Genomic DNA, 12,029 nt, shown 5'->3' on the forward strand with positions numbered 1-12,029 from the left:
AGAGAGAGGTTTTTCTAACTTTTTCTAACCAGGTGAGAGCCTGGGAAACAGTTGGGAAAGAATGTAAATCTCTAATCTCTTTTGTGGTTCACATTGTTTATAGATATGTTCTGCTACCGTGTGTCATTTACTGCACACCAATGGTGTGAGATGTTTTTACTGTAAGACCAATGAAATTAGTCTTCTCGATGTTCTCTATATATAGAGCAGTGCATTTGAAATAAATCAATTTCATTTCTTGCCTTCTAACTTGGAGTCCTTCTGGTCTCGTCCTGCTCAACAGCGACAGGGAGGGAATTTGGTAAAAACAACAAAACCAACCAAAACCAGCTGCCCACATCCACCCAGTTGCCTGCATCAGTGTGCTAACACTCTCAGCTGGGCCTGAAGAGATGCATACAGGTAATATCTGCCACTCACAAAAGCTTTTTTGAGTTAAAATTTGCAATATTTATATATGAATTTTGCATGATATGCCACCTGTGCTCTTGCCTGCATAATTTCAATAAATTGAAGCAAACCAGTTTGATAAGCTTTTATTGATGCCACAGCTCTATCAGGGGTTCATCTGTGCCCCCAGAATTGATCTTGGTCCTTATGGTAAGAGGATTTGCAAACCCTGAAATCTCCTGCAAAGCTGTAACTGTGAGGATGGGGCTATTTTACCCCAAATATTGGCAGCAAGTGTCTTGTGGGATGGGCATTTTGGGGTGGGTGTTTGTCAGAAGGAGGCATCACTTTTTGCTCCATCTTCTGCTGTCACAGAGCAGAGCAGGAAAGGCTTTTTTTTGCAAACCCACTTGTGTTCAGCATCACATCTATTAATTTCAAAGTCCTTTGCTCTCAGTATCCCACACCCTTCGTCCATCTTGTGCAGAGAGGTGCCAAGCCTGTAAAACAAAAATTGTATTGCTGAAGAGGAGGAAACTCTCCAAATCTTGCAGAAAATGAGAGGTGGGTCTGGGTTGTTCTGCCCTTTTCCTACACTGTCTCACCATGTACGCATCATTTCTTGCTGGAGGGTGACCAGATTTGAGAAGAGTTGCTGTACCTGCAGTAAGATCTGCAAGGAGCGCGTGTGGAGTATAAAAAGCCATGCTATTGCATAGGTCTGGTGGGAGCTGTGGGCTTACTGTGCTCTGGTACAGTTCCCCAGCCTTTGTTCTACAGAGCTTTACTGGGGGGAATATGAGACACTTGCATAAACTCCAAAATCTTGGACAGATTGGTCAGGGCATGAACTGGGTCTGAAATGGAGCAAAGCTGCTGTTTACACCAACAGACTGTGGATACACTCACATTTTGGGGTTGAACGGTGTGTCATCTACCCATCTCCACACCTTCTGATGTGACCTTAATCCAATCCACACTGGTGGTGGGCTCTTGCCTGTAACAATCTTGATGTACTCCTGGAAAATAGAAGTGACCAGTTGCTCCCAAAATCTCTCTCTGGAGGGTTTCATGGCAATAAAATTCACAAAGTAAATCTGACTCCTAAATTCACTGAGACATGAATTTCCCCCATGCTTTGAATGCTTCCCCAAACCCTCCTGTTGAGAGGCACTTTTTTCTTCCCTGCCCACCTAAAAATCAGGACTTGTGTGTCCTTTTTAAGCCTTCTTCTCCCTATTTACCTTTTCTTTCTTGTCCTGGAGCACCACCAGCTGGGAGTTCTGGTTCTCACAGCTTTTCATACTTTGAGTCCATTTTCCCAATTCCTCAGAAAGCCAGTAGCATCTTTCCCCATGGAGCTGCCAGTCCTGGGGACACAGCTTGCAGCCAGCATAGGCTGAAGAGGAAAAAAAGCCATGAGACACTCCGAAGGGTTGTCAGGTTATTCCCCAGCCATCAGCTGAAGGTACTGAGGGATTCCCCATCCCACACCCCAGCTCTTTCCCTATTGCTGAGTTTTTCACATCTATGTGGTTTTGCCAGCCATTGGAGAGAAGGTAGGTTACTGAGGCTGGGTGACCACAAGGACATTATTGCCTGGTGGAGGTGGAGGAAGAGTGGCAAGGAACCTCCTCCCTAGGGCTGATGCTGCTCATCCATGGAGGAGGAATCAGCAAAAATTATATAGGAAAGAGGATTCTTCCTTGCCAGACTCCTCTTTGTCAAATAACCCTCGTGGTCTCACAACCCCAAGGGTGTAAGGGTCTCTCTCCTTGCAGTAGAAGACCCCTACAAAGGTCTCAGCTTTGACCAGCAGAGTCAGATGGGAAGGGGGATTACCTGTGGGCCTGTCCCCTTGGGGCTTGCAGAAATACTGCACCAGGGATGAAAACATGCACTGCTCCACCTGGTTCCTTCCCTGGATCCCACTGCCTAGCTGCGGAACACTAGTCACCACTGGCTGTGGGGAGCCCTGAAAAACTTGGAACGGTAATCCAGGGTGAGAAGCTGCAGCCATTTGGAGATAAAACCACAAACCCTACAAAATTTGGTTTCATTTTCTCATACAGTTTCTTAAGCTAGCCTGAAAAACATGGCTTCTATTCTTCACCCTTGTTTGATAGCTGTGGGTATAATTCAGGTTTACTCATAATGGGTTTATTCTTGATGGGTGATGTTGCATCTCTACAGGACAACCTTGTCCCTTCCAAAGACTGAAATGCTGAAGTAAACTCCAATTTCCCCTCCCTGGTTGCTCACTGGAGTGTGAGATGTAGATAAAAGCTGATTACTCACCCTGCACACTCAGCACCACCACCAGGACCAGCAGGATGAGTTGCCCCAGCCCCCCGACTATGAGAAGGACCCTGTGCCACCATGGACAGAAGGCAGGTGCTGAAAGAGCCACATTTGCTTTATAAAATAAAAGATGAAAAAACTGGGGGTTTAGAGAGAAAATAAATAAAAAAAAAAAACCCTCTGTCAAGCTGGTGAGTTTAAGCAGAAGTTTGCAGCTTCTTTGCTTCCTCCAAAAAAGTAAACCAGCACTGATGTGGTCTAGGTTGAGAGTGGTTTCTCAGGTGGAGGAGGGGCTGCAGGAGCCTCAGGAGCATCCTTGGGCACCCAATGATGGAGCTTGGGTGATGGGAGACCATCTGAAATTGGCTTAATTTAGAGCTCATGGTAGAGCTGGAAGTTGGTGAGACAAATGTCACTCCAGCTCTCATCTCCATCAGGATTCCAGACAGGATCTCAGCAGCTTTCCTTCCCATCCAGGTGTGTTGGCTCTTGTTGGGTTTCTTGGCACTCATTTTGGACCCCGGGTGAAGAGTCTTGGAAGCAAAATGGCTTCCAGATATCTGTCACATACTCCCATCCCTTCCTTTCTCTTTCCCCTCTTTTCAAGCCAGGATCCTACCTTAGAAGAAATAACTCAAAACAATGTTCTCCATGATCTTGGAAACCTCAACATGGAGATGAAGAAGCAAGCAAGCCTAAAAGTAAACAAATCCAAAAATCTTCCCAAAATTTGAAACAAACATTCCCCCCCCCCCCCCCCCAAAATAGGACTTACCATGATGCTTCTCAACAGAAGAACCATCCCCAAGATGCCTAAAATCAGCATAAACTATTTCCCCAGCCATGGCTACTCAGAAGGTCCCAGGAGCAGCCCAAAAGTGACACCGTCCTTGGACAACGCCTTGCCTTGTGAATTATGCACTCACATCTGCATCTGGCTTCAGGAAATGGTATTGGCTGGGGCTTTAATCTGCTTTTTTGTTTGTGTATATATATATATATATATATATGTATGTATTTGTATATATATATATATATGCACATATACATACATACATGCACATACATACATACATATACATATATACATACATACATACATATATTTATGTATGTATGTATGTATGTATGTATTCTATACCCTTCCCTTGTAAGTAGAAAGTGGTGAGGGAATTAATAAACAATCATTTCAAAAAGCTTTTAAATAAGATTTTTGACTGTGTAGTTGAAGCATGTTGGGAGCTGGATCAGTGTGACCACAGGCAGGTGGGAGGAGACAGGTGACATTTGGTGTTTCTTCCCCAAAATATAGGCTAGGAGTGACTTGAAATGCCTTTTGCTCCATGTGACTTATTCTGCTGGTTTTGACACAATATTTAGCCTCTGTTTTGTCCTGGGGCAGAGAGATCCAATGCGGTCAAGGGTTGCCCAGCTCCTGCCCAGGAAGAGGTAAGAATCTTGATTTCCTTCAGGCTGCTAATAAATTTTATTTTGTTACTTTATTTGATTTTGACTTTTGCACCTGCAGGCCCATCCTCCCACTCCTGATGTATCCTTTTACACCATCTAGACCTATGTTTCCTCCAAATTTGGGACTCTCTGAATACTGCATGGAACAACCACCAATTTCCAGCCTACAACACAACAACCTTTTCCCCTCCCTTTTCTTAGTTTTTTTTGGTGTTAATCCCAGGTTTTAGTCAGTGCCACAGTATCCCAAAGCAGCACTTTTTTACAGAGCTAAAAATGATGCTTTTTCCTCAGACATTAAAAAAAAAAAAAAAAAAAAAAAAAAAAGAAGCAGAAATTTGCCCCAATACATACCAGCAGCCAGAAATAGGGTAAATAAGAGGATAAACCCAAAGGCCCCAGTAGGAAAAGCACTGTATAATTCATTTTGAAATTATTTAAAATTTTTAGTGAATGGAAAAAATACTTTTATTTTAAATTTGTGTTTATGTAATTTTCATTTTTATATTTTTATTATCTCATGTTTATTTTTAGTTTCATTTCCCCCCCCAGCCTTTTCTTTGTTACAGAAAGTTTTTGTGGTGAGCTGCTATCAGCCAGCCTTCCTGCCCTCTGCAAAGGCAGCTGCGCCAGTGGTGTGTGACCAGTGATTACAAAAAAACCCTAAAAAACACAAAATAAATTATGTTTTAGGGTAAAACCCTGCAGCTGGGTAGCTTAATTGCAAGAACACTTATTTTAATATTTTTATAGTAAAAAAACTTATAAAATGGGCTGAAGGGAACTGTACTTCTCCTTTGTAGAATCCCTGAAGGCTGTTCTGAGGTGCCCTGACATTCTGGAACAGAGTGATCTCCAGCAGTGTTTTGTCCAACTGCACACTAAAAAAAAAGCATATTTGGACAATCCATCTCCCTAGCTGAGAAAAAATTCCAGAAATGTAGGAAAGGAAGGTGAATTGCTGCTGGGTGGAGCTGGAGGGGAACCCCTGGTTCAGTGGGTGGGCAGGTGGCCCTGGGCAGGCAGCCCCTTCTTCATTGCCCTTAAGGAGGCACAGGAAAATCCCTGAGAAAGCAATAAAATAAACCAAAACAACTTTTTTTTTTTTTTTAATACTTTGTTTCTCTTCACAGGAGCAGGTTGTGCCTCAGCATTGGGCTTGTTCCCACAGAGCAGACACAGGTGACTGGGTCTGGGATGGGCCTGGGAGCTGAGGGGAGGTCATCTTAAATTTTGACTGGAAGAGAGAATTTCAATTGCAAGAAGAAGTTTTTAATTGCAAGAGAAAATTTTAATTGAGGGGATTTTAATAGGGGGAGATTATTTTAAATGGGGGGGAAAAACTTTAATTTAGAGGAGAAAACCTTAATTTTGGAGAGAAAATATTAACTGAAAAGAAAATATTAATTGAGGAGAGAAGGTATTAATTGGGGGAAAAACTTTAATGGGGAGAAAAGTTTGCAGGGAGAAAACTTTGATTACAGCAGAAAATTTTAACTGCAGGGAGAAAATGTTACCTGATGAGACTTTATAGGGGAAGAATTTAATTGGTGGAGAAAAATAATTTGGGTGGAAATTTGATTTTGGGGAAAAAACTTGACTTGGGAGAAAATTTAAGGGGAGAAAAGTATAATTAGGCAGATAAAACTAACTGGGGGGAGAGGAAATTTTAATTGCAGGGACAAGACTTTAACTGTGAAGGAAAACTTCAGGTGGGGAGAAAATTTTATGGTGCAGGGAGAAAATTTTAAATGGTGAGAAAATTTTAATTGAGCATGGAGAGCCTTTGTGACACCTCTGATAGATGGAACTTTGCTTGGCAGGTGAGGCAAGAGCACCTTTAAAGGTGGAACCCCAAAAATGGAGGAAATGAGAGTTTATTCCGGATTTTTGGGCATGGAAAAGAACAAGCGGGCAGGTAACCGTAGGGCAATGAACTGTAGAATCACTGGGTTTGGGTTTTATTTTCATACTTCTGTAATTTGAGAACAAAACCCAGCTGAAGTAAGGTTGTAGGAGGGAAAAAGCTTTTTCTGGCACTTCCCTTGAGGGAAAATTTTTGTCACTCAGCAGATAGAGTTTTTGCTCTAAAGAGACCATGATGGGTTATTCTAATTTAACATTAACCCTTCCTAAGTCTCTTGAGTAACTGATTCTTTTAGGCATGTTTTTCCCCCACAAATATTCCAATTTTTTGTTGATTTTTCATTTGTTGATTTTTACATTTTTTTAATGTATTTTTTTTTTTAATATTTGGCATATTTGGCTTCTGACTTACTTTCTAATATTTTTCCAGGAAGAAGAGGGGGAGGGAGGGGTTTTCCCATGAAATTTTGTTAATATGATGGGAACAAAAAAAGGAAAATCTTAAACAAAAAATGGGGGAATTCCTACTGGATGAAAACACTAAGATTTTTGTATAAAACCCCTAGGAAACAGAGTTTTCTTTGCTCATGGTGAAGTGCATATTCTGGATCACAAGATACAGAAATGGAGGCACCATGACCCAAAGTGTCTTAGTTTAGGTGAAGAAAAAAATTCCACTGAACTTTAATAATGAGGTAAATCCCAGAAATTAAAGCAAATTTTAAATTATGGTACATTTCATGAGTTTGCATCTGGAGCTGGGGAGGAAACTGTTCCCCAAAGAGCTCCCATAAATAAGAGCTCCCATTTTGTTCCATATGAAGAAGGCTATTTGGTATTTCTCACCCAAAATGACACCAAGTCCACTGGCGTTGGCACGAGACCAACTCTTGATCATCTTGCATGACCTGTAGCGTGTTGCTGCCCTGGGAGCCCTCACAGAGACACTGAAAGTCTGTCCTCCTGCAGGTCACAGTATGGAGATGAAGCCCGAGGCACGTGTCGCCTGCCAGGTAATGCTGGCAGTGCTTTTCACAGCTCTGTTCATCACAGCCATCGCTTTTGCAGGTGAATGTCAAGGTTTTGTCAGGTAACATCTCTGAGATATTTTAGGTTGTTGCATTTGTGACAGATTTATTTCCATGTTCCTGGGGAAGACAAGGCCCACCCAAGCTGCTGTTCTCTCTGGGAGAAGGATGTTTCAGAGCAGTCTTTCTACAGAAGACCAAACTCATCCCCACGGTGTGGGAGCTGATGTCATCTAGAAACCTTTAGAAAATCAACAGGAAGAGCCATTTCAGGAGTACAGTCACACAGAACTATTGTTTTCAGAGAAGAAGGGGCCTGGAGATGTTGGCGTGAGTCCCCCCAAGTCAAGAAATCTGCAGGAATAAGAGGACTTTTTTCCTGTCGTTTTCACTATTTTTGCATTAATCTCAGAGAGCAACATCCAAGGGCATGTTTAGGGATAGGGCTACTCTGAAACTCCTCTTTAAAATGTGTTTTTTTGAAGTCTACCACCCAGTTTCCTCCTTTGAAGGTGCAGCACCTGTATTTCTTGTTCAACATCACAAGCTGGGCCATGATTTGAGCTTATTTTCTCACAGGATCTCTCCTCGTATCTTAATTTTTCTCTTTGTCTACAGTTGAGGCAGATGAAAAACTTTTGCAAGCCATGGGGTGGAGGATGATCTCCCCACCCCAGAGAAGCAAGGAGAAGGTGCTGCTCGTTAACATTGTTCTATTTTTAATGACAGTGCAAGCTTTTCAGCCTCATGCCCAACCCTGCTTTCAGTGTCCTTTTGACTGGATCAGGTACAGAGGAAAATGCTACTATTTTTCTGAGGTTGAGGGGAACTGGACATCCAGCCAGGACAACTGCTCAGCTCTTGGTGCTTCCTTGGCCATGCTGGACAGCATGGAGGACTTGGTAAGGAGACATGAGGACCTGCTCTGCATAGGGAAAAAACCCAAAAGCAGTGTATTTGAAACCTTTTGGTTTATTTAGCTGCTCTTCCAGGATCTTTTTTTAAGATTTGGGATGAGAAATTAGGGAAAAGACCTTGAGGGTATGTCATCACAGATGTCTTCAAATTCCTCACCAAAGGCAGCTGCTGCAAGAGCTGTAGGAATAAACCCCTGTTTCTAGATGACACTTTTTGGTAGCAGATTGAAATGTTCAAGCCCCAAAGAAGCCCTAGAGCAGCATGAGCAACTGGTAAAATTGAGGTTTTTCGTTGCAAGAAAGTAAAACTCTTTCCTTTTCCTGTCTTTCAGAGCTTTGTGATGAGATACAAAGGCATCTCAGAGCATTGGATTGGCCTTTTGCGTGAGGATGAGGACCAGCCGTGGCAATGGGTGAACCACTCACCTCTATCTCACCTGTGAGTCCATGTTTTTCACTATTATGTTGTTGGTTGGTGTTTCCTCAGCCACAAAATGTGCATTTCTTCTTATACATGAGGTATATCCAAGGGTAGCAATGGGACAATGTTTGGGAAGGGCAACATTGCTTCTGGAACTGGTGTTTGTTTTCCCCTTTGACCTAAAAGATGGGCATGGTGCATTTGGTGAGAAAATCCTAAGTTTGGATTTTTTATTTTAAGTTTATTTTTCTCTTGCAAAGCTTTGGGTTTCATATTAGAAATAGATCAGTGTCAGTGTTGGCATATTGATATTGAATTAGTTCTATTCCTATAAAAGGAATATGTATAGATATTTTGGCATGTTGGTGCCCATGAGGATGCCTGAGAACTGAAGCTGAGGGAAGCCTATGTGTGACTTTTCTCCTTTTTCCTGCCACTCCATTTGAAATCAGTTATGTCCTCTGTACTTCCAGGTTTCGGATCCATGGTAGTGGGCTCTGTGCTTACCTGGATTACAACGGGCTCAACTCCTCCCACTGCAGCACAGAGAAGAGCTGGATTTGTAATAAACATGAGCTGCAGAGCTCAGGCAAGGGCAACAGGATGAGACGGCCTCCAAACCTCTGTGTCAGCTCCTTGGGTGCTGCAGGGAGGCCTTCTCACTCCCAGATATCTGGTGCACCATAGGGACATGAAAGAAAATCTCAAAAATATTTTGAAATCCCTGGGCAAGGGGTTATTGGGGTTTCCAGGGGCCAACAAGACGTTTCTGACACAAGGCAGCCTTTGGGGATCCACATGAGATAGTTCTTGAGAATCTGGGGGCCAGGGTGGGGGGGCAGGGCAGCCCATGGGGCTATTTTTGGGTTTGGGGCAACTTGGTGATGGCCCAAATGCAGATGCTTTCTACTTCTTAGAGGAAAAGAAATTTATTCTATCATGAATATATTTACATGCTAAGTACTTGGAAATACATCTCAAGCATGGGGAACAGCAGAGGAAAAGAGTGGGGGCAGTAGGTGTGAGCACATCCTTGTGATGACAAAATCAGTTTTAATATGAGGTATAGCTGCTGGTATTAATACAAAGCCTGCAAAAAATTAAGATTTGTAATTTGTGCTGGAAGCCCAGACAATCATAAGCACTGAGGTCAGCAAAAGGAACCTTCAGGGGAAGCTGTACTTGGGAGAAAAAAATGAAGTTTTTAGCTCAAAACAAGCTCAGGGAAGCCCAGCTCCTGTTAATGAGCTTTGCATAGATTTAACAACTTGAGATGAGCCATGCTGAGCTCGGATCCAAAACCCCCTGGGCATAACCCAAAACAGAGACATCTAAGATGGAGGTAGGACCATGAATTGAGTTAGAAATTATTCCAAGACTTGGAAAATAAGAGTTGAGGAACATCAACCAGCATTTCCAGCCATCATGATGCAACCAACTTTTGGGAGGATCCTTCCAGGGCATCAGCCTTTGGGGGACAGTTTAATGGTTGAGAGGAGCACACAAAAGTAGGGGAAGACTCTCTCCCCACTGAAGGAGGCCACAGGAAAAGTGAAGATGCGTTGGCGGCTGCTGACAGCGTAGAAAGAGACCTGTCCCACCTCGTAGTCCAGGTAGACCCCAATCTCCCCATTGAGGAGTGGGACAGAGGTGTTGGATGGAGCTGTGAGAGCAACGCAGAGCTCATCATACTTCTGCAAGCCCCAAATTTCAGTGTTGGGCTTGAAGAGGACCCGGCCTTTCCTCTGAACTGACTCACGGGCCACGCCCACAGCCCAGAAGCGCCCATTGGCCTCCACCTCCCAGTAGTGACGGCCCGAGGTGAAGCCCTTGCTGCCCAGCATGCAGGGGTCTGTGTCGAACCGGCCTGGACCCTCAGGCCACTGGCATTGAGGTCTACCCCAGGTGGCTTCTTTGAGGTCCTCAGAGAGGATCACTTCTGGACCCACTGTGGCTGGATCCAGGGTTACGTCCACTGAAAAGCAAAACAGAGAATGAATTAGAAGACAAATTTAAGCCTAGAGAAAACATACCCCCAAAATGCCTTCACTGGTGACTTTTCAAAGAGAAAGCGAGAGGAAAGGTGAGGCTGGAGATGTAAGTGTGAAGAGGTGGAAACTGGAGATGGAGGATATATATCCAGTTAAGACTGGAGATGGAAGAGCAAAGAGATGGAGGTTGGAGACGGAGGCCCTAGGGAGACAGAAGTTGGAGCTGGGGAATCTCCAACCCTATTGAACATCTCAGGCCAGAAAACACAAGGAATGGGTATTTTGCTCCTTTCTAGCCACCTCTGATTACCTTCAAACTGTTTAGCGGTGTGGTAGTCCAGGGCAAGGTCCCACGTGCATGGCCGTGGTTTGAGGAAGAAAGCCATTGCACCCTCAGAGTCCTCTCTTCCTGACTGGAGGCACAGAACAAGTAAAGAAAGGATAAAATCTAATTATTATCCTTCAAACAGTCACATCTCAGCTTCTGCCCCTTTCTATGTCAAAAAATGTGTTTGACCACCACATTTAATCAAAGTACTTCAAGAAAATAGCATTCTTTTTTCTTCAACAGCTACAACAGAGCTTGGTTCATTTATGGGAACACCCATAAATGAGATAGGTTAAATCAATTAATTCCCTAATGACTATGAAGGGAACATGAGGAGCACAGTGGGATGAACCCATGTCCATTGTACGTATTTTTATACCCCCAAATCTCCAATCCTCTTTCTGGCTGAAGGCTGAATCTATCCATCTTAAGTCCATCTCTGCCTCCACCATTCATCAATCAAATCTATCAAAGTTTATTTGAGTGAGGAAAGTCCCTAAAATTGAGATAAGCCACATTCACCTCTCACATCCAGAGAAATCTTGTGAGAGGGGAAGAAGTTTGCTATTGACCTTGGAGAAAATGTGTATGGGAGAGATAAGGGCTGGCACCAAATGACCTCAAATTCATCCTCTGGAAGTCCTGTGGGGTTTTGCACAAAAAAAAGGGATTGCCTATGCTAAAGGGCCCTGGGCATGAGTAATAAAGCCCCAAAATGATTGAATAAACCATGCTGTGACAGTTGAAAGCAAGCAGGTTGCTTCTTTTCCACGTGTTTTCCTCAGGAAATCTGTAGATAAGGGGATTAACACAGCAGGGTGGTGAGTAAAAGTGAGAAAAATTGAGAAAATCACCCAAATGGAGATAAAATGAGGAGCCATTCTGATTCTCACCCAAATTCCCTGACTCGATTGTTACAGGTAGAAGAGAAGTAAATAATCATCATGACCCTCCATTGCAAAATACCTTTTAAATACCTTTAAATACAAAACAAAGATCCTGAGACCTTTGGGTAAATCACTTCCCCTCTTGAGTTCATGGGATGGGCTCAAAATCCCCTTTCCTCCCCTGCCCCAGAAATCAGGGTGATGTAACCCCCCTATCAGCACTGGGATTTTCTCCCTTACTCAAACCTTCTTGGTGTTTTCCTTGCTGTTGCTGGTGCTGTTGTAGGCTTCCTCCAGATGGTTTTCTTCCACTGGCTGCTTCTCCACTGCGTTTTCTCCTCTTGGGATTTTTTTCTTCCTCTCTCTGGCACAGGCTCAGCCAAAGCTCAGTCCTGTCTCAGCCTCTGCCAGCTTTTATCAGCCAAGAAGG

The 12,029-nt window shown here is 43.4% G+C and overlaps 3 protein-coding genes and 1 long non-coding RNA gene across 9 annotated transcripts; 1 reads left to right on the forward strand and 3 right to left on the reverse strand.

Moving 5' to 3' along the window:
- Positions 1-562: 562 nt before the first annotated feature.
- On the reverse strand, positions 563-6,996 carry LOC128802582 (killer cell lectin-like receptor subfamily G member 1). 5 transcript variants are annotated; one of them, XM_053969137.1, is made up of 6 exons: positions 6,874-6,996; positions 2,689-2,805; positions 2,233-2,373; positions 1,635-1,789; positions 1,300-1,409; positions 563-890 (listed from the first exon to the last, which is right to left on the reverse strand). In XM_053969137.1, exons 1-6 carry the CDS (start codon positions 6,923-6,925, stop codon positions 722-724), a joined length of 744 nt encoding a protein of 247 aa, XP_053825112.1. In that variant the 5' UTR covers positions 6,926-6,996; the 3' UTR covers positions 563-721. The 5 variants fall into 5 exon arrangements, with proteins under 5 accessions (XP_053825112.1, XP_053825110.1, XP_053825109.1 ...); XM_053969135.1 differs by having other exon boundaries at positions 2,689-2,787; positions 6,874-6,977; XM_053969134.1 differs by lacking the exon at positions 6,874-6,996 and adding an exon at positions 3,467-3,666 and having other exon boundaries at positions 2,689-2,787.
- On the forward strand, positions 4,592-9,260 carry LOC128802586 (C-type lectin domain family 2 member D-like). The gene is made up of 5 exons (XM_053969145.1): positions 4,592-6,079; positions 6,997-7,095; positions 7,785-7,957; positions 8,305-8,411; positions 8,867-9,260. The coding sequence occupies exons 1-5, from the start codon at positions 6,022-6,024 to the stop codon at positions 9,078-9,080; spliced, it is 651 nt and encodes a 216-aa protein (XP_053825120.1). The 5' UTR covers positions 4,592-6,021; the 3' UTR covers positions 9,081-9,260.
- LOC128802588 (uncharacterized) lies at positions 7,127-8,976 on the reverse strand. Its single transcript, XR_008435500.1, has 3 exons — positions 8,901-8,976; positions 8,410-8,572; positions 7,127-7,296 (listed from the first exon to the last, which is right to left on the reverse strand). It is a non-coding gene; the product is annotated as an uncharacterized LOC128802588 (long non-coding RNA).
- A 46-nt stretch (positions 9,261-9,306) lies between the features above and the next one.
- LOC128802585 (butyrophilin subfamily 1 member A1-like) lies at positions 9,307-11,997 on the reverse strand. 2 transcript variants are annotated; one of them, XM_053969144.1, is made up of 3 exons: positions 11,840-11,997; positions 10,695-10,797; positions 9,307-10,368 (listed from the first exon to the last, which is right to left on the reverse strand). In XM_053969144.1, exons 2-3 carry the CDS (start codon positions 10,768-10,770, stop codon positions 9,857-9,859), a joined length of 588 nt encoding a protein of 195 aa, XP_053825119.1. In that variant the 5' UTR covers positions 10,771-10,797; positions 11,840-11,997; the 3' UTR covers positions 9,307-9,856. The 2 variants fall into 2 exon arrangements, with proteins under 2 accessions (XP_053825119.1, XP_053825118.1); XM_053969143.1 differs by having other exon boundaries at positions 11,846-11,996.
- Between the last annotated feature and the right edge of the window lie 32 nt (positions 11,998-12,029).

Source organism: Vidua chalybeata, chromosome Z (genome assembly GCF_026979565.1).
Source record: "Vidua chalybeata isolate OUT-0048 chromosome Z, bVidCha1 merged haplotype, whole genome shotgun sequence".
Taxonomy (NCBI): Eukaryota; Metazoa; Chordata; class Aves; order Passeriformes; family Viduidae; genus Vidua; species Vidua chalybeata.